The 21450-nt window shown below is 47.1% G+C and overlaps 2 protein-coding genes across 2 annotated transcripts in view; one reads left to right on the plus strand and one right to left on the minus strand.

Moving 5' to 3' along the window:
• The window catches only part of LOC146861883 (uncharacterized), a 92859-nt gene that overhangs the window by 46310 nt on the left and 25099 nt on the right, over positions 1-21450 (minus strand). The window contains exons 2-3 of the mRNA XM_085641056.1: positions 7379-7505; positions 5346-5465 (exon numbers count right to left, since the gene is read on the minus strand). Coding sequence (XP_085497182.1) covers positions 5346-5465; positions 7379-7505 — 247 coding nt within the window. The remainder of the gene's footprint in view (positions 1-5345; positions 5466-7378; positions 7506-21450) is intronic.
• Positions 1-21450, plus strand: part of LOC146861884 (uncharacterized) — a 349732-nt gene that overhangs the window by 42941 nt on the left and 285341 nt on the right. The window lies entirely within an intron of this gene.

Here is a 21450-nt window from a genome sequence, read left to right on the forward strand (position 1 = left end):
TGCCCGGATGCCCGAGTTCTGGGTGCTTTTGTCCTCGGCACGGAAACCCTGCGCCCTTATGGCCTTTGCCGGCCCCCTGGAAGCTCCGCAGTTACCGGACCAGCTAGCGCTAATCTGAGCCCCGCGGTCCCGATCTCACCTCGCACCATGGATCGTTGCCGGATGAGCCCGGGGAGGGACGGCCGGACACCTTCTGCACCCTGTGCCTGACGGGCTGGAGCTGTGGGGTGGGCCTCGGTGCGGTGGGTCTCCTGCCCCGCTCTGAGGACCGCGCTGTGGGAGGCTGCTGCCCCCTTCGCCTATTGCCTAGCCAGCGGCGAGGGGGACCGGCGAGAAGAGAAGCGACTGTCGGCCTCTCCTGTTGCGGCGTAGACCTGAGGGGAATTGACTCCTTGCCACGACCCCCCCCCCCCTGGCCATTGCAACATATAGCGGCAAAACATGGCGTTGAGTGCCTGCTCGCGGCTGGGGGGTGATACTCCGGTCTCGCCCGCTGCCCACTTCGCCCTCCCTCTTCCGGACACCAGCTCCACGGTGCCGTCCCGGATTGCTGCCGATGTGGGGGCCCAGCTTCCGCTGACATGCGGCTCCGTTCTGGCTGTCCTGCGGGACTTTCAACTACAGATGTGCGCTGGCCTGCAGGCGCTGAGTGAGCGGTTTGATCCCATACTGTCGGCGGCGGGTCGTGAGCGCACTGTTTGTCATCCACAGGGCGTGGGTCTCCCGGTGCTCTTGTCCTCTTGCGGGGACGCAGCGGCGGTGTATGATTGTGCTACACTGGTGCCTTCATCTAGCGCTCCCGGCGCCCAGGGTCCACCGCTCTCCACCTCAACTGCGGATACTTTGTCCCCCTGGTCATGGCTGCCTGCTTCATTGTTGCCTGCCTCACCGCGTCCGCGAGACAATCCTGTTGAGCGATACCTAACGGCTTCGAGGAACCGTCCGCGGTGGCCCACTGCTGCCTTTTTGTGGAACTCCTGTACCTTACTTGCCAGGTTTGGATTTTTTGTGGTGCAACGAGGGACCTCAATCGATGGCCGGCGGCCATTTCGTGATCCTACTTCACCATCCTCTCACAAGCGGCCATCTTGTCTTTGTCTGCTCGGGACACGGGGCCTTCACGCAGGAGCTGGTTTAATCCCAAGCCCGCGATCGGGCCAGGGCTAGACTGACTTCCATCGCTATGGTTTATGGACGGGCTGGATTGGGACTGGAACTGTATGTATGTTTTGCGCGCACTCGTCGCGACTTGTATCCCTTCGCTTAAACTGTGGTGCCATGGTATCTTCGCATGCCGTTTTTTGGCATAGAGGGCTCTCAGTGTGTGGGGGCCATGACTGGCTGATGGTTCGGGGCGCTCTGGTGTCCCGTGGGCTCCTCCCCACCTTCTTTTCTGTTTTCTTCCCTTCTTTTCTCTGTTCCCACTTTCTCTCTTCTCTATATTTCGGGTTCATTGGGCGACAGGCACTATGCTGGGGGGGGGGGGGGTAGGCCGTAGCCTCCGCATTGGTGTAGGGTGGGGGGGTAATACTCTGTTCTTAATTAGTTCTATGGGCCTTTCTTCTTTTATGTCTCTGTGCTCTACTTTCTTCGATTCGGGGTCCGGGTGTGGGGTGGATCGAGTGGGGGCGGCTCTGGAGGGGCGCGTACTTGCTCATGTGACTATCCTGATATATCTCTGCACCGCCTCACTGTTTGAGATTTTACTTCCATTGTTGTTCTTACTGATGTTGCTGCTCGCCCGTGTGGTGAAGCTATCTTGCGGACTCGAATCTCCTTTGCTCCTATCCTTCATTGACTTTTTTTTCTCTGATAAAATTATCAAAAAACTTAAAATTAACCTTCACCTCTCCTTCCCCGGGTTTCAAAGATATCTCCAGTATGTGACTCATAACCTGTTGTTAATCCTGACCGTTGACGCACGGGGGCTGTAATGTGGGTATCAGTGCTTTACTGTATCGTGGCCGGCCTGACGGTTGTAGGCCCGTATTTGTTCTTTTCAGATGCACGAATAAAGGTTTTTGAGAAAAAAAAAAAAAAAAAAAATTTTGAGGTTACCAAGGCATGAATGACGGATTTACGATTTTCCTCAGGAAGCAAATGGATCATCTTCCTGATAGATTTCAGTATAAGGAAACAGTTGGCTGATACAGCTTTAACCTTAGGTTCGAAAGACAAGTTGGAATAAAATTTGACACTTAGTTTTCTTACCAATGATATTGGAGTGGTTGGGGGTGCCTAGGTCTAAGGGCCACCAGTTCTAGGCATCTGGGTGACTGTCAGTGCCAAAAAAGAGTTTTGTCAGAGTTCAGTTTGAGGCAGCTAGCATTCTTTCATTCGCCAGTGGCCCTCAGACAACCCTTGAAAGCGGTTAATGTTTCTCCTGGAATGAGAGCGATGGATGGAGCAGGTAACAGCCCAAGACTAATAAAACAGGCTGGCCCTATTTTCAATGGCACAAGCTCTTAGGAACTGAGACATCTGCGTTGTCTCAATAAGCGACCCCCTTACATACAAACCATATGGAATGCCCGAATACTACCGGCATTGGCGGGCCTCTGACTTCGGCCTATAATACTTACTGCCAGTACTTAATTTGTAAAAAAGAAATAAGTACCGGGTTCTCGTCAGGAGGCCACTGCAGCATGCACCACCCATTACCCCTGCCAGCACTGCCAATAACAGTACCAACACAACTACTGCCATCACACACCTGCAAGTGTGACAATGCAAACTATTCCAGGCCCCCAAAGCTATAAGAATGGCTTGGACGGCAAGTATCAGTCCTTTTTAATGTATAGTGTATTAATAAACTACTGTTGTTGTGCTAATCTCTAAATCAAACAGCGCCACCATATGGCAGATTTTCATAAGTGCCGGTGTTGACAATTAAGTGCTGGGCACGAACCCCGGAATCACTGGCACAAATTAAGCACTGTTTACTGCCCTGCATCAGTTCTGTGAATACTTTGACATTCCATGGGCCTCTGGGGTGTGACAGTAGTGATAGTGTTGGTGATCGTTATTGAAAAAGAGCCCACAATCACAAAAGAAAATCAGAGACTGCTGGGGGTGAGGGCTCTCCACCTCAATGGTTGCCGTCAATCCTGCCCGCAACAATGATACTAGCAAAAATGGCCACTGACAATGGAGAGCCTGTGGCACCAATCACTAAAGAGGACCTACAAGCCTGCCAGGCTGTGCGCTCTATAAGTACCCATTAACATAACATAACATGATCAAATTTGGAACATGGCGACCAATTAAATGCAAGCCCTGAAAGCCAACTTAGCGGCTGACATCTATGCTTTCAGTAATGACATTCAAGCACTGGGGGAATTCATGGCCACCAACAAAGAGGCTATCGCTGCCATGAGCCAAGAGATTTAAGAAACTCAAGAAACTAAATGGAGGATGTAATCAAATTGCTGAGGGAGAAATGTACCAACCTGGGAGAAAGTTCGAGACATCACAATGTCCACATTTGCAATGTCTGGGGGAATAAGGAAGCTGACAATGTTCTCCAGTTCTGGAAATCGCTGTTCTACTTCATATTAAAAGAATGTTACACCTTTGAGATCCCCATTATTGGTGCACACAGAGTTGGGGGACCTTATTCCGCACGTGAGGCATGGCCAAGAGACAATATCTCCAAGTTAGGCAATGCCCAGTTAAAGGGTAGAATAATTACAGAGGACAGGAAAAAGAACCAGATCACCGTTCAAGAACAACACATCAACCTTTTCCAGGACCTTTCTCAGGCTACCTTGAATTAGAGACGAACACTGGCCTCAGTGACAGCTGAACTTCACAGTCTTGAAATCTGCTCCAGAAGAGATTTCCCATTTGCCTTATGGTTCCAGATTGATTTGAAGCTGGCCACAGTACATACCCCAAAAGAAGCACAAGAAATACTGGGATCATCAAGAGAGTGCCCACAGTCATCGATGATGGTATTCAAGGAAAACCCATTGATAAATAGGAGAAACCGAAAACAACACGCCACCCAATACATGTAAATGACACTGAGACATCGCCTTTGCCACAAGTCTTATCTTATGCCCAGTTTTGAGCTGGCAATTCCAATTTCCATAAGCGTGGCCAGTCGCTCTACACAGGGAATCGCCAAAAGCTCAAGAACACAAGCACTATTTGACTGATGCAATTTTTGGGGGGATCGGCAAGAGCTGTGGATAGAGGGGGGCACATGTTACAGGTTGAAGCATTGCATGTGTATAGAGGCTTTAGAGGCTGATTATTAGGAGACACCTTAAGAACTCATTGGGAGTTTGGGGTATTCTGGGGTGGATGGTAGTGGGTTAAAACATGACTCATTATCATGTCAGGGATGCATCTAATTTTTTCCCTGCAATGATTGTAGACATTTAAGGCATGGATTGGAGTGAGGAGAAGGGAAGGGGGAAGAGGATGGGAGGGGAGTTGAATTTGAACGGCAGACTATTTTGGTTGCTGTCGCTTAATAATTTCTTTGCTATTTTCTTGCATTAATGTGTACTTTCCAGGGAATAATAAATACCTACTTTGTATCCTACAAAAATAGGAAAGTGGAATGCGACAAGTTTGATCTAGGCCAGTGACCTCAACCTAGCACAGAACACATAGGATAGGTATTCACAGGTGACATTGTTGAAGGATTCGTTACAGGGGATGAGGGACTTCGACCTTACGGATTTATGGAGAAGCAAAGAACCGGATAAGCAAGAGTTCCACTTTTTCTCCCACGCAGATGGATCCTACTACAGGACTGATCTGATATGGGGCACACAGGACACATTATAAATTACAAGCTCAATTAAGCACAGCACAGTAGCTTTTAAAAGCATCAAAATAATCAGGCGGCCTTGGACGCCGATCCCTAGAGAGAACCTACAATCCTGCCTAGGCAATCTCCATGACATAAAGACATACTATCAGGCCTCCCAACTCGGAATTCTTTTTATATGCTTATTATACGAAATGAGCGCCACTGGATCCATGTGGATGCGGTGGTGATGGTTGGAGCTCATTAGGCCGTACCCTGGCTACTTAGGCATGCAATATCTCCAGTCTGCTCCCACTTTGACATTATAAAACCAACATTTAAGACCTGGGACACAGTAACGAGAAATCACTTTTCCCTCCCCTTTTACTCCACTGCTGGGCAATCTGAATTTTACTTTGGGGATTGTGAAGGGTGATTTAGTAAACTGGTCAGAAGTTGGGTGCAAGATGCTTTGGGATCTATTTCATAGGAATGACATCATGGTGTTTAAATCAATGCAAACAAGATTATAAGGTGCACGAAACCGACTGCATCATCCTCCATTTTAACACTTCTTACTCACGTTTGACACTCTTAACCCTTTTACTACTGGGTATTTTCTCAGATTCCGGAATGTCTGCTGGACACATGTCTTCATCGTCTGTATGTTTTAAGGAAAAGACGGAAGTGGCAATAACAGTGCCTGTTGCAAAGTAAAGAGAAAATAAAAGTTAATTTACAGAGTTTTGCTTTATAGACAGATATTAACCAATGCATGCATGGTGAACAAATTGGGATTGGTGGATTATAACGGACTACAGCTTCTTAGAATCCAGATGTATTTATCGGGCACAAGTACTCTTCAGTAGGATCTGCAGATGACGCCATGCCACCAAAGACACATTGTTCTCGTTCTGGGTTTCACTTTAAACCCATTATAATCTGAAGCTTTAGCTTAACTGGTTCTTTGGATATCAGCAAGTCTATACCCTCACAATGCACAGATCAGTGAACGGACATTCCAAACTGGTTTGATTCTAGTGATATTCCATCAATTTCTAATTCTTCAATGCACCCTCAATTTGTGGTAGTACAGAAACCTCCTTGGTTATAAAACATAGCAAATTAGGAGTGGGTTAATTGTATATTAAGAGCTGAGGGAGGAAAAGGTATCTAGCACAGAAGTTGGCATCTAAAAAGGCCAAATGGAAATGCATAGAGCATCTCAAGGTGGCTATAGAGAGTGATCAAACAAAGAACATTCCCAAAGAGCTTCGATGTGGCTCTTAAAATGAGAATGAATTTGTGGAATACGAGAAACTAATGTCTAATGTGTCTTTGGAGATCCCAATACACTTCCTGAACATGTATAAAATCTAATGATGTCCCAGACTGCCCATAAGTCTATTTTTATACATCGAAACTGGATTTTGTTGATAAAGTCTTTTGGAAATCTGCTCAGATCCCAAACACTGACTAAAAGAATTCCTAATATGTGAACTACTCCAATGATTGTTTCTCATTACACCCAATTTTAGAATGGTAAACTATTGGTATTTTTGTATGAGGTTTCTTTGGACAAGATGGCAATTGAACAAACATGGAGTCTGCAATACTGTCTTATTTATGTGAGCCATGCTATGGAAGGTTTCAGCATCCAGCGCGTCCAGTCAGCCTACTGAAGAGTACCAAAGAGTGATGTAGCCGGACAGCTATGAGCCAAAGTTCATATAATTTAAATGCCCACACCTCATGCCCCTGAACCATCCACACTAGCCATGAAGTGATAGGAGGGCACCTTGAGTTGCTTGTGACACTTAATCCTGGTGGAAATGTTTTCTACTATATAAAGTTGCTGGGATTTGGGATTCTGTACACATACTTAAAAGTAACAGAGAACACTTCAGTTGATAACTGATGTATACTGGAACGGGTTATTGGTGTCTAATGGTGTCTACACATGTATACTGATGTTTCTATTTCTAATGGTATTTCTCTTGTACTTTCAAATATACACATATTGTCCAGTGTCCAAAACCCCATATGCCCCATCTCAATTCAGCAGAAACCATTTGTAACTTCTCAACTAAGATACAAAGGACCTGCTCAGTTCAATGCAGTAAATACCAGGGTTATAGCTTAGTGCAGAATAACCTTTTTCTTAAGTACACTATGACCACCAGATTTCGAAACCAGCTGCATTTGTTGTGATTGGTTACCATCAGCCCAGTCATGGTGGTAAAATGATGATTTCCATGAACTGATGCGGAATAACACACTAATGTAAGCATGGAGATTAAGAGAAATGTAAACATTTGATTACTGTACATTTCTATTACAGTTGGACACATTGAGTCCTTGCAGGGTGCATTGAGCAGCACTGCGAGTAGGCACAACGGCAGGACTGTCGCACCAGGAGTCCCCCATCTTTTTGGCCCTAGTGTCAATATATCAATCAGTTACATGGCGTGTGGCTGCACACAAGTCCGAAAATCAATCCTTGTAAATCTCAACCTAACTTTGATTTACATTTCAAGCAATGTGCACTCTATGAGAAATAAGGAGAGGTTTTAGACAAAAAACGACCACTTATAGAAGAAGAGATTGTATCTTTACCCAGTGAGATTAAGGCCTGCCGGATTTCCTTCATGACAATCTTGTAAAGCTCGTTCTGCCATTCATGTAAAAGCTTCCACTCCTCGTCAGAGAAATAGGCAGCAACGTCCTGGAATGTAACGGGTCCCTGGAAAATAAAAAAATAGGTACCTGAGCAACTTTGATCAGTGAAATTTAATATACCTTGAATGTATATGAATTTAAAATAATATTTTATATTGGTCTCACTCCTAGTGGAGATTGGTGAATGGTAGAGCATGTAGGAAGTAAACACCTTGACCAAACTGCGCAAACTGAATGAGAGAAGTGACTATCTACAACTACTGAGGCAACAATTAAACTAAGATGGACTGATATGTCTACAGATCCAGGTCCAGCATTGGATTGGGAAGGCGGGCAGTCGGGCATTGGCTGATGGGCCGGTGCCCAAGTGTCACCAGTGGGCTGGTTTTTGTCAGTCGGCCCACAGAGCCTTATTTTCTTCCCCACCAAGCCACTGTAAGGGGGGGGGGAGGGGCATCATCATGAGCAAGGAGGCCCTGAGGGGGTTGCTTTCAGCGGTGTCGCTAGGCCAATATTGTTCTGTCCACTGCAGACTTTATCTTGGCCTCCCGAGGGGCCAACGCAGACGCCCAGAAGCAATGTCCTGTTGTGGGCCATTATCACCTCGGCTCCCCTGGAGTAGCAGAAGCTCTGTGCTTTTCTTCACCCCACCCCTACCAGGCCATCACCCTAAGGCTACAGTTGGCTGGGCTGGGCGGAGTAAGTGAATGGCCTTGTGAGTGCCTGTCGTTGGCACCTCCGCTACAGTGTCTTTCAGGCCTTGGTGGTTGGGGGGGTATGTTTGCATAAACCTCGCTGTGAAGCACCTTGCTCAGAGCGGAACATTTTGATAATGCAATGTTAGGATCAGAACTGCCGAATGTGGAATTATGCAAATAGGTTTGAGTCCCAGCCTCACCTCAACATCCTGTGATTCTGGGCAAATTACTTAATTGAGCAAGGCCTAAAATAAAAATAAATTTGATCTTCTGTAATGTAACTGGTGCTCATATAATTGCACCCTTTGGCTGAGTTTACGTTATATAAAACTAAAATAAAAAAACATAACCTTCTATTAGCTATTTTTTTAAGAATCTGCAAAGGCTGGAATTTAATAATGAGAGAGGATTCTTTATTCAATAATAAAAAAAATTCTGTATTCCTTCTTAGCATGGCTTTTCGTCCTTTGTTTAGTTTTAACTATTAGTCACAGATCATTAAAGAAGCTTTAGACCACATTTTAAACTGCTTTCACCTTAAGTTTACTGTTCAAACTTTAAAGTACATATCGATCAGGGAAGAAAATACCAGCTTTTGGTGTTTTTCTTCATTTTTGTACTGGCAAGTGCATTAAAATACTGGTAATTCTGGTTTAAAAAAACGGTCAGGTGGCAAACATACCCATATCAGGAGTTGTGGCCTATGGGCGACTTTATTTCACTTTGCCCGACCCACCAACATGTAGTGCTTCTAGTTTTCACCAATGTTTCTGGCTCTATGAGCTTTAAAATATATACTTTATCAAACATTTCTCTAAAAATGAGCCCAATGAGACTAGCCAAATGCTGTTTCGCGAACGGGCATGATCCAGGAATGTGGGCCACTTTTTTGGCAGTGCCCGGGCCGAATTGTGATCCCAATCTGACCGTGTCCAGGTCTCCCATTACTGAAGAGGCACATTTATCAGGAATCCAATAACGCACATGTGTACCAACACATGCACACAAAAAATGAAAGTTCATAGTAATAGACATATGTTTACACATATGCTCGAGCACAAATATACATGTGCTCTTGCAGGCACACATACAAACACCCACTTACACAAATGATCACCCACATGCTTTGCTAAACCCTAAAGCCTCCACTTTTCTTGCTGATGACATTTGCTCGTCCTCTGCTGCTCCTGTTCTTGTCCCACAGTGGAGTGTCCTGTGCCTGCACATAGGTTCTCGAGTAACAGCTGCATAGTCAGCAGAGCGCTAGCGCCCACAGCATACATGCTAACCGTCCCGATTCAAACAGGAGGCTACTGATTTCAAGGCTAGTCTCCCACCTCTCGATTCCTGCATACAAAAAGCTAATTCGGAGTGCCAAATCATGATCTGCTGGAAACAAGGCAACTTGAGCTTGGAAATATATATCCTGAGCCACAACGCTTTGTCCTTAATTCTTAGAGGGGGGATTAGAGCGTAAACAACTGCACCGCACCGCTAGGTACTGCTACGGGGGTGTGTAAATCTGCTCTCAGTGTTTGTTCATGTCCTGGTTACTTTTTATATAAACAGCTTTTTTAACCTCATTTAATACCGTTTTAACTTAATTCTGAACTGTGCCTATTGAACTGTGCCTACTGAATTTTAATTGTATTGGATAGAGTTGGGGGCCATTTAGTAGAGGGAATCACATTGAGCACACGCACTTTGTATGCTATTTTGCACATTTAGAGCTGCCATTTTTCGACACGCTCTAGTTGTCCGGTCGGTCCTCTCTAAATGCAGGATGCAGTGCGGACGCGCGCAGCGGGTTCACCGAGGGCGCGCCAAAAGGTCTACCAAAGTAAAGGCCATGTTCTCCCTTCCGGGACAAGGTGTCAGGGACTATGGCCCTCACCCACCAAAGAAGGTAACTTATTCCCCGGCCAACTGCGAGTGCTCCAAACCACTTTATCTTATTCCAGTCTACACTCTTTAGACCTCAGCCGATCCACACTGGTTTGCGACAACTGCGGACTGTCTCTCCAGTCCAGACCGAATCAGCATTGCGCGACCCCTTCACCATTAATCTGGTACGTGTTTTTGGTTAAATGTCGCTCCCTGGCAGCTCATAAGCAGGATATCTTCTGATTCGTAACAGAGTCAAAATAGGATGTGTTGTTCCTCACCGAGACTTGGCTCCCTGATGTTTACGGTCCTGATATCTCCCAAAGCCCTGCTCCCTTGCTACCGTATCATTAATTTAGCCGTGTCGGGCAAGGGAGGTGTGGGATAGCCCTGAAAAAGGATTGTAAGGCTCTGGAGAGAAGCTGGAGGAGGTCTTATGATGAGGCTAGCAAACTCAAGTACAGGGAAGCTATTAGATTTTATCATGTGGAATTGAAAGTGTCCTAAGCCTCTTACTTCTCCACAAAAGACGAAAATTCCTCCAACTCCCCAAAAGATATTTTTCACATCCTCAAAGAAATCACGGAGCCCAAACTAGCCAGCACTACTCCAGAAGCCTCTATCTGCGGCGGCGAGTTGCCCCCCCCCCTGCCAGCAGCCTCAAAACGTGAAAAATAAAACATGTTTATTCTCGTTTTATTTTTCCTCTGAGGGCCAAGTCTTGGGGGCAGGGCCATTGCAATGACTGTCACAGAGGGGGAGTGGTGGGCATTGCTATCAGTGTGCATGTTGGTTTGGCTGGCCATCTTAGGACGGCCAAACCAACATGCACACTGGGCTGTCTCCAACCCGAGCTGCGTTGCCGGGTTGGAGACAGCAGGCACAAGCTCAGAGTCTCTGTGAGAGTGCAAAACAAGGGCGCTTAGGCCAAACTTGACGCTGCGGTCATGCTGCCATCAGCATGAGAGCAGCATCTGGATTGGCTGCAGAGGTGTCTGGGAGCCTGTGCCTGCAGTGGACTGGAGCCAGAGAGGAGTAGAAGAGCAGCGATGTGGGAGGTAAATTATTTGTTTTGGTATTTTGTTGTGTGTTATGTCCGCCCCCCCCCCACCGCACCACTACTTTGGTTTGACACCGGCCGCTACTGGCCTCTACAGAGCACTGCAACAAAATAGCACTTTTGTTCCAAAAGAAGATAATGGACATTTATTCCTCCTTACCAGAGCCACTTTTAGACCAACCAGAAGGCAGTCTTACGGCCTTCCTCAATCTTAACTTGAGTCTACTGACAGACCTTTAAAACACTGTATGATCAGGTTCACCATTAAACCCTGCCCCCCTTTACATTCTACACCAAGGGTCTGAAAGTATTGTCCTTGCTCTGACAGACCTGCTAAACCTCTCTCTCACTAGTGGGTAGGTCCCCCAATCAATGGAAGCAAGCCATAGTCAAACCACTTCTAAAACACCAACCATTACCCCCTCTGTATGAGCAATTACAGGCCGATATCCCTGTTATCAGGAGTCTCCAAGCTCCTGTTAAAGAAACTCCCCTACGCCTTCCTTGAATCCAATGAAGTCCTTCACCCCTCTCAAATGGGGTTTCGACCACAGCACAGAAACAGCTTTGCTGGCTGTGCTTGAAGAACTTAGAAGACTTCTGGATCAAGGAGATTCTGCAGCCATAATCCATTTAGATCTTTGTGCGGCCTTCAATACGATAGATCATACTACACTCATTCGGGGAATTTCAAATGTAGGTATCGAGGGCAGAGCACTAAAATGGCTTTCCTCCTTTTTGCAGAACAGAACCTTCCAGGTTATGGATCAGTCCTGCTACTCTGCCAGTCTTCCTCAAAGTTGTGGGGTACCTCAGGGGCAACCCTGAGTCCTACCCTTTTTAACCTGTATATGTACCCTCTGGCTGAAATCGCGTGTTCGTTTGGGTTGTCACTGGTTTCTTACACTGATGACGCCCAGCTGGTTGTGTCAATGTCCCCCAACCCCAGCTCACGCCACCTATTTCTGGCCCCATGCCTTCAGGAAGTAGCCAGATAAATGGCTAACTGTCGATTAAAACTCAACAAGGACAAGATACAGGTTATGCTGCCGGGCAATAATCTGTGTAACAACATTCCAACTCCCATGCTGGACTGCCTAAGTAGGTTCCCTAGCCCACAAAGCTTGATAAAGAGCCTTGAGATGTGGTTGGACTCTAATCTAATAATGGACCACCAACCAAACATCTTGCTACCAGCAGCTTTGGTGTTCTGAGACAGTTGAGGAAGGTCCTCAATCTTCTCCTCTTAACAGCCAGAAGAGTGATTGTCCAGGCTCTCGTGTGATTGTGCCTGGACTACAGAAATGCCCTATACCTCAGCCTGTCACAATATATGGTTAAAAGGTTAGAGGTAGTCCAGAACACCGCTGCCTGGCTCCTTATGAACATACAGAGACACCAGTTCACCAAAAAAGCTCTGGCAGATCTACACTGGCTCCGGGTGAAGCAACAAGGGCAATTTAAGACCTTATGCGTTATGCACAGTAACCGCAACAAAAGAGGCCCTCTAATACTAAGACCTCTAGCCCCCGTACATTCCTGGCAGGCTCCTCAGATCATACTCGGCAAACTCGTTGAACGCCCCTAAGATTCGCAGATCCCGATGAGGAGGCCACTCAATGGCCTATTTCGCTCCCATACTCTGGAACTCCCAATCCTTCAGAGTTACGCCAAGTGTAGCATGAACTTTCTTTACGCCAAGCCCTGAAAACGTGGTTGTTTAGGAACTAATCTTCCCCTCTGCGGTGCTCTGACGTCCTGTGATGTCTGTTCTAGCACTGGGAGGCCTTCAGGTAGCCATGTGCTCTGTAAGAATTCTAGACTCTAGAGCGTGTGACAGGCCTCGACATTTAATTTTTGGTAGTTTTATATGGCGTGTACAAAAAAACCTGTTTAGAACTGTGTTTTGGTTTGCGCTGTTATTAAATTGCCAAAAAGGAAATGCTCATTGTCTGTCACCATCCATGCCAATAGACCCGATTCAGGCAGATTGAATGTGCTTCAAGCTAAGTCAATGAGGAAATACATTCTCCCAACATTTTTTAAATTCGACCACTGGCCTGCTCTTAAATGTTGGCATGTATGTCACAGGGGGCTGCATGTTTATTGGCACAGCCAATCAAAGAGAAGTAAATGGCAACCGGAAGCAGTAATGGCTAAAAAACAGATTCTGCTCTGTTCCTCCCAGACCCCACCTCCTATCCTCTTTGGACGCGTCTGTCAGAATACGCTTTTTCTAAACTGAGGAACATACAGCCATTACCTTTTCTACACTCTTCCTTGTCTGTATCATTCATCCCACTTCTTATGTCAGCATACAAAAGTTGGGTGAACCTATTGCAACCCCGGTCTTTTTTCTGCACTTGGCGTACTGCTTGCTGCCAAGTATGGTTTTCAGTACTGTCTTATTATTGTTTTAATTTTTCATTCATAATGCTGTGCTTAGTGCAGATTGGCCTGTTCTAATAGCCTTTCTCTGCTGCTGCCCACTACTCTGTGTTACTTGCCGGTCATTTTCAAACCATGCCTCCTTCCTGCCCGGCAACTGAGAGCGGTAATGGGGTCAAGACTTAGTCTTGAAACAAGTAATTAAGGTCACCTGTGACTTAATGGTTATAGTCTTGAATTCTGACTCTGAAAGTTAATATTATGTATTAGGGTGCACTTTTCCTGTTTGCGCCTGGTGCACCTTAAAACAGGCACGCTGGGCGCAAATAGAGAATGTGCGTCCCATTACATAGAATGCACTGCCCCCAGGGCAGCCGCAAACTAATGCTGTCCTGGGAACTATGGAACTATGGAGCAGCTTTGAAGGGGGATTAGAGAGATCCCCTTGCAGGCGGGTGCAGTCAGTGACTGCACCCGCCTACTAGGGGATGTCTGGGGGGTCAATAGGACCTCCTTTACCCCCTGCAGAGGGCTGCTCTCAGGGGGCGCACTGACAGGTCAGTACGCCTCCTGATAGCTTCTTAGTCTCTGCACCCACGTCTGTAATACGGCGCAGGCGCAGATGCAAAGGTATTCCCTCATTTGCATGGGGCACGCCCTCATGCAAATGAGGAAACGCCCCCTGAAGAACGCGCTGATGCTTTAAATGCGCTAGAGCTATTGGTATTACCAAAGTGCCCTGGGGGCGTGCAAAGGAAGCACAAACGCCCGTTGCACACGCTTGGGAACTTTCTATAATACGGCTCCTGGGGTCCAATTTATGCTCCACTTGACTCGAAGATGTCGGTGGTTAGCGTGGCACTTATTTTTCCTCAAAAGACTTTGGTTCAGAGCAAGAGGGAGAAAAACACAAAAGGTGTCAAGAAGGATGATTGGAAAGTCGGGAAAACACTGAGAAAGGGGGAAAAGCCCTGATGGAAAAAAGACCTGCAAGAGTGATATACATTATTTTTTTTATTTTTTTGTGGAGTTTTTTATAGCACTAACTAGACCCGAAGGAATCAGAGTGCATTACATGAGCACCAGTTACATTACAGACGGACACATTCATTTTTGTTAGGCACGGGGAGAATAAGTGATTTGCCCAGAATCACAGAATGTTGAGCGTCCCCGCCGAGATATGAACCTGGTTTCCCAGTTCCGAGGTCGACCACCCTAGCCGTTAGGCCACATTCTTTCCCCACGTTATAACGAGGCAGGGAGTTTCTGGTGGTATATTAAAGAGTTATCAAGTGGAATTAAGACTTGGCAGCCTTGGTATTTGCAACCCTGACTGTCAATAGCACTGGAGCAGGTTTCTGAGCAAAACTATGGGTGGCAGCACTTATTTCACAAATGAAGCGTTGCTGGACCCTCACTGCCGTTCCCATCTAACTTGGGTGCATGTCCTTACCTGCACAACTAGACACAACACTAGTGATGAGGCTGACTGTAGCCAGGATACTACAGCAATCTGAGCCTTAAGTGCCCACACCATCCCGTGGTAGTGCAACTGCTGCTCGCAGATATCTCCATGGAAATGTGCCAGCCTATTGCCCACCCCTGTGCCAGCGCAGCTAACTTTTCCTTGTGTTTGGGGTAAAGGGCAGTGCCTTGTGCCTCGTCCCATGTGGGACCCAACTAACTAACATGGCCCGAGACATGATGAAACCCACTATCCACCCATCACCCACTCACAGCCCCTACTTGAAACCCTTGATCGAAGCAGCTATAATGTGGGAAACTATGTATGCTGTAAGACCTCACCCAGTGCCAGGATAATACCCTTCTCCCTCTGACCCTAAGACCTCACTCTAGTGTGGTCTGAAGGAAAGCTGCAGGTAGCCAATCTGCGCTGAAACAAATAGGGCTCTAAAGAGGCCCAATGCTGCAGCCCAAAAAGTGAAGGCAATCACAGAGCCTATGGAGCACAACCACTCGTAACCTGCTGGCCTTACAAAGTTGGTCACTACGAGGAAAGGTGGGAGGAAGAGGGTTTTCTTGGAAAATGTGTTTCCTGTGCTGGAGGAGGCCCTGGCACCAAGCTGGCATTCACCTGAAGTTCACTGCGCAACCTCTATGCTACACAGTCCTACACCTCCCTTTTCCCACAATCAGGACCGGATGGAAAGGAGTCGGGGACACAACAGTAGCAAAACAAAGCAAAACAACTAGGTAATCTTGCCTAACCCTTGCTGCCAACAAGAGGAAGCATGACCCACTCAATAGACTCTTCCATCACAGGGGCGTGGATAAGTGCTGCAAGATTGCGGCCACACATTAACGGAGCTTGTGGTCGGGGCTTTGATCCAACATCATCAGTGGGTGCAGCACACTTGGGGGCTGAGACCAAATGGAGGGATGCCCCATAAGCACACGGAAGTCAAGCCAAAGGAGACCAGAAATATCATATGTCTATATGGAACACAAGGTGGAAGACGCTTACGCTCGCGAGGGCCTTGCCACCCCCATCTGCGAAGAGTGGAGAGAATTACCTGCAGAACCGAAAAGAAAGGTCAGACCCTTTGGCTGCCTCTGTGGACTAGGCTTATACCTCACACTGTGACAACCCAGTGGGCCTCAACTTGGAGAGATGAGGATTAGCGTTTGGAGGGAGAGTTAGGAGGGTGGGATTGCTCCTGCCCCCCTGGTTAAACCGGACCTGCGCTGGGCCTAGGGGTACTGTGTGTCCCTTCCCCCCCCCACCCCCACAAGCTGGACTTACCTAGATAGCCTAATTGACACGCTATGTGGGGCAGCAGTGACTTCCCTTTAATGGGGAGGAACAGATCTGCAGACCCCCCTCAGTGACACACAATGAAAAGGGGATCGCCCCAGAAAACCTCCCAGTGCTCCACTCATCTGAGAAACTCGACCAGATCCTCTATGCCATTGAAAGCATTAAAACAGAACTGGGCACTAAAGTGGACGCTGTTGTGTTAGGACTGGAGCTCCTGCGTGATGAACATCGAAAATTCTCAGACTGAGCGAAAATAGCGAAGTTGGCCATACAAGACCTTCTCCCCAACACCACGGACCACAGCTGCCAAATCCCTAATCTGATGGACAAGATCCATTTTCTGGAGAGTAGATTTAAGGACACAGAATGGAGATCAAGGCACAATAATGTCTGCATTGTAGGACTCCCCAAGGGTGAGAGTCTCACTGCTGTCATAGAAAAATGTCTCTTGACACATGCAGCACCCGCTGGCCTCTCCTCTTGCTTCATCATGGAGTCGGAGCACCGGAAGCCCACCTGCAGCCCTCTGCCGGGGGCCCACCCAGGGCAGCCATAGCCAAAACTCTAAATTACAGAGATAAGGATGCACTCCTTCTTGCTACAAGGCAGACAGCAGCATCACTTTTGAGAATGCGCATGTGATGATATTTCCCGACTATGCTACTGCAGTTCAACACAAGTAAGCCCCATCCCTGAGTGCTAAACCACAGCTGAGAGGCATGAGTTTAAAATACTCAGTCCTATTACCAGCAAAATTGAAAGTGATCATGGATCAACAACCTAACATCTTCATGGAACCTGCAGAGATTTGGCATTGGATAGAACAGCTGCAGCGTGCCACACTTGTGGCGGGGAGCGGTGCCCAGGCGGTCCACTTCTAGGTCTGCCTGGGGTGGGTGCAAAGCACGGCATGAGGCTGCACAGACTGGACGGGGATTGGGCTCCCCAACGCAATTGCGTTGGGAGAGACTGTCGGCATTGACCACTGCATCACAACTTCGAAATTCTGAGACCCGAGATCGGACACTACTCTGAAAATTCCGGCAGTTTCTACTTGGTTAAAAAATCGGGGGCGTCCCAGTCAAGCATGGCATCCATGATACCACTGACGATAACACACCAAACCTCTGAAGACTTAATCTAAGTGCTGTAAGGGTGCTTGCCGCCATATGAGACAGGGGTGCTGGTAATGGCCCCTGAAGTTGCACGCCACACATGATATACGACCACATACTCACACGGTCAGTCGAGGAGCAATCACTTCACTGGCTTTCGGCCACCCACAAACTCCTCCTTCTTAGTTATAGTACATATCCCCTACTGATGAGCTGACAGAGTTGCAATGGCCAATACCATAGAGACAGCGTTAATGGCTATCCCCCCTCACTATCGAGCTTCTTAGGACTCGCAGCCTCACATGTTGTGGAGGATACATCACAGTTTTTTTGTTTGGGCAGCTGGATGCTGTACGGTCTACTTGGGGAGGAGAGTTGAGAAGTTTTGGTTACAGCAAAGCCTGATCTTCAGTTATCGGGGAGGGAAGACCCTGGGTTGCGAGTGTGGCATTATGGGGCCTTCCACTACTAACTATGCCACACTCTCACTCACTATGGCTAGAAACACTTTCATAACGTGTAACATCTGAGGCAGGGGTTCTGCAAAAAAAAACGTAATGCAGTACATACATACCTCAAACTTAGGGATTGTTTTCCTACAGTAAGCCCATACTGGCAAGAGGAAGATCGCAAGCTACAAAGACGATAATGAGGCCAGTGTTATAGCACAACTTACTCTGGCAATGTGGGGGGGGGGGCTTCTGTGGATCAGACATCAGGTCTCATTTAAATGTGTGGAAGTTGATGCAGACAAGGAGGAACGCTATGTGTTTGTGGAAGTGATCTTAGATGGAACAGCAGTATTATTGGGAAGTGTTTATGGCCTGAACATGGACCAGCAGTGATTCCTGGTCGAACTGATGGTGCAGCTTGTCCGTTTGAGCCACCTCCCATGGATAGAAGATGACAACTTTAACTGTGTGCTGGACATGACACTAGATCAATCCCACCCCTCATTGCCCCGGCCTTCACGGCGAATGCTGCCTACCGTTTTAATCAATGGCTGACACACTGGTTCTTGTTATATATCTGGAGAACCTTACACCCAGACAACAGGGAATTCTATTTCCCCTGCACAACCTCTACACTCACCTGAATCGACTCCTATGCCACCCTGGTACTCAGGCACTACTATCTGCAGCAGAGTACATAGGCAAAATCATCTCAGACCATAAACTCTTGCTCCAGCAGTGCGACTGGGGGAGGTACACGCCACCTGTTCCGGCCTGGAGACTCCAACCGACAGCCCTGGAAGAACATGCATTTCACCAGACACTCATGTTTCCACTCGCCTAGTAGAATGGGAGGTCTTTAAGACAGTAGTCCGAAGGGCGTTGAATACATCCACTCATAGGAGCAAGAGGAACAATCCACCTGGAACTGATCCAAATTGGAGATTCCTTGGAAACGACCGCGATGGAGGCTGAACATGTTTGAGAGGTATTGACTGCTTCAGGAGAGCGTTATGCCCAGTTAGTATCGCTATGATGCATAGGCTATAAGGCATATCCCGCAAAAGTAAACCCTGAAAGGGACAAGTCTAGGCGCATGCTCACTTGGCTGACAAGACACGAACCCCAAGCCCATAACCACCATGTCCTTCTCCCCAGATAACAAGGTACACTCTCAAGCTGTCATTCACACAACATTCACAACACACTACAGGACCCTGTATCGCCCAATGGACTACCTACGAAGGCCCCATATTGAAAACGTCCTCCCCTCGATCACCATGAGGGCAGTGTCGAATATAGGGAGACCTTAAATGCCCTCTCACTGAGCAAAGAGTAAGTAAAGCTAATCGTGACTCCCCAATCTGTAAAACAGCGGGATTAGATAGCTTACCAATTGAATTTTACATAACATATGAGAATCTCTTGATCCCGAAACTGGTAGAGGTCTACAGTACTGCCCTAACTACAGGGGATCTGACGCAGTCCATGCGTGAAGCCTTACTGATTTCACTCCCCAATCCGGGGTGTGATCCGCTCGAGATCAGCTCATACCGTCCACTAGCCATGCCAAGCAGTGGCTATAAAATCCTTAGCAGGTTATTAGCAACACAACTGTTGGATATAATGGCAACCCTGATCATTCAGATCAAAATAGTTTCATACTTGGCAGATCCAAGTCTCTTAATATCCGTAGATTGCACACAATCATGGCTGAAGCCCTAGTGACCTGGCCATATTCAGCCTGCTTGGAGTTGGAGCTGGAGAAGGCCTTTGACATGTTAGACTGGGAGTACATATTCACAGTAGTGCATAAAATAAGGTTGGGGGACAGAATTTTATATCTGATTAGACTGTTATAAACTACACTGACTGGAAGAGTTAAAACTGGCAGACTGATCTCTGAATCCTTCCCGGTGGGATGTGGCACATACCAGAGGTGTCCGCTTTCGCCACTCCTGTTTGCGCTGATGACCAAACCGCTGGCGCAAACTTTGACACTCAGGGCAGTTCTGCGGAATAACGATTGGAGGGAAGACACATGCAGTGTCCCTTTATGTGGATGACGTCTTGCTCTACATCAAAGACGTTTGGACTGGGATGTCCGACAGGCTGACTTGATACACATGTACTGGACAAGCCCCACAGCCAAGGCCTTTCGGGCAACCGTATGCACAGCCTTCAATGCAGCAAGGAACTATGCACAATAGAGGGTTGTGTATTGGGGTCACACAGGGGCCGGAAATGTGTAGGGGCAACAACACACTTCTTTGACCTTGTCCTGTTGCTAACCAAACGCACCATAACTATTGGAAGGAAAGCAGCAAAGCTTCCGGGAACAACTCAGTGGCACAACACAGTGATTCAATGGGCAGAGGAAAAATCTACAGCCTTACACGGAGAAGAGGCTAATCCCATCTCATTATTAGCAATCAAGAAGGCCATTATTAGGTACTATACAACACAGAACTATACCACGCAGGTAAGTTTTTTTTTTTAAATACCATAAACACTTATATATGTATACATATATCACAAAGTGGTGGCAGCAACTCTGGAGTTATTGTTAGTTTTCCCAGGGGTAACAGTTCCTCAGATGTTTGCTTGGTAATAATTATGCCACCGTTTGACTAATCTCCACAAAACTTTGCAGACCTACTGCTTTTTCTACATAGTCTGACGATGCAAAGTTTTGTGGTCATTTGATAAGAGGGTGCAAAGAAAAAAGGGGGCTTCCAAATCATGTTTTACCACCAATGCATTTTCCATAGACTTTAGCGGGAGTCTTGGTGGCAAAATGGATCATTTTTTGGTAGTAGAGCTCAATTAGTTCACCAGGGTTAACGTTATATGACACAAAAACTTAGTGATGTATTGTGCAGCGGTATACCACTGTAATATCTCGGTATACTACGATACTTGCCGCCACTTTCCTCAACGCCACTCTACTGTACCCCACTTCCCTATATGGCACTGCATTGTACCCAGCTCTGTTCTAAGCCACTCTACTCTACCCTACTTCATTCTACCCAAGTTCAATCAACCCCACTTCCTCCTACGCTAGTGTACTTTATGTTACTCTACTGTACGCCACTCAAAGACACTACTCCACTCCATTTTACTGCACTCTACACCACTGTACTGTACTCCACTCTACGCCACTGCACTCTACACCACTCCACTTCAGTAAACTTCACTTCACTCTACTGTACCTCACTTAACCCTACGCCACTCTATTGCACCCAACTCTAGTCTACGCCATTCTATATATTGTGCTGCGGTATACCACTGTAATATCTCGGTATACTGCGATACTCGACGTCACTCTACTGTACCCCACTTCCCTCTATGTCACTCCATTGTACCCAGCTCTGTTCTAAGCCACTCTACTCCACCTCACTTCATTCTACCCCACTTTTAGTCAACCACACTTCGCTCCACACCACTGTATTGCACATCACTCTACGCCAGTGCCCTCTATGTTACTGCGTTCTACTCTGCACCCCTGCACTCTACACCAATGTATTGTACGCCACTTTATATGATGCCACTCTACTCTACCCCACTTCACTGTTTGCCACTCTACTGTGCTCTGCACCACTGTACTGTACTCTGTACATCTATACTCTAAGC

The sequence above is a fragment of the Triturus cristatus genome, chromosome 2_2 (assembly GCF_964204655.1).
Source record: "Triturus cristatus chromosome 2_2, aTriCri1.1, whole genome shotgun sequence".
Taxonomy (NCBI): domain Eukaryota; kingdom Metazoa; phylum Chordata; class Amphibia; order Caudata; family Salamandridae; genus Triturus; species Triturus cristatus.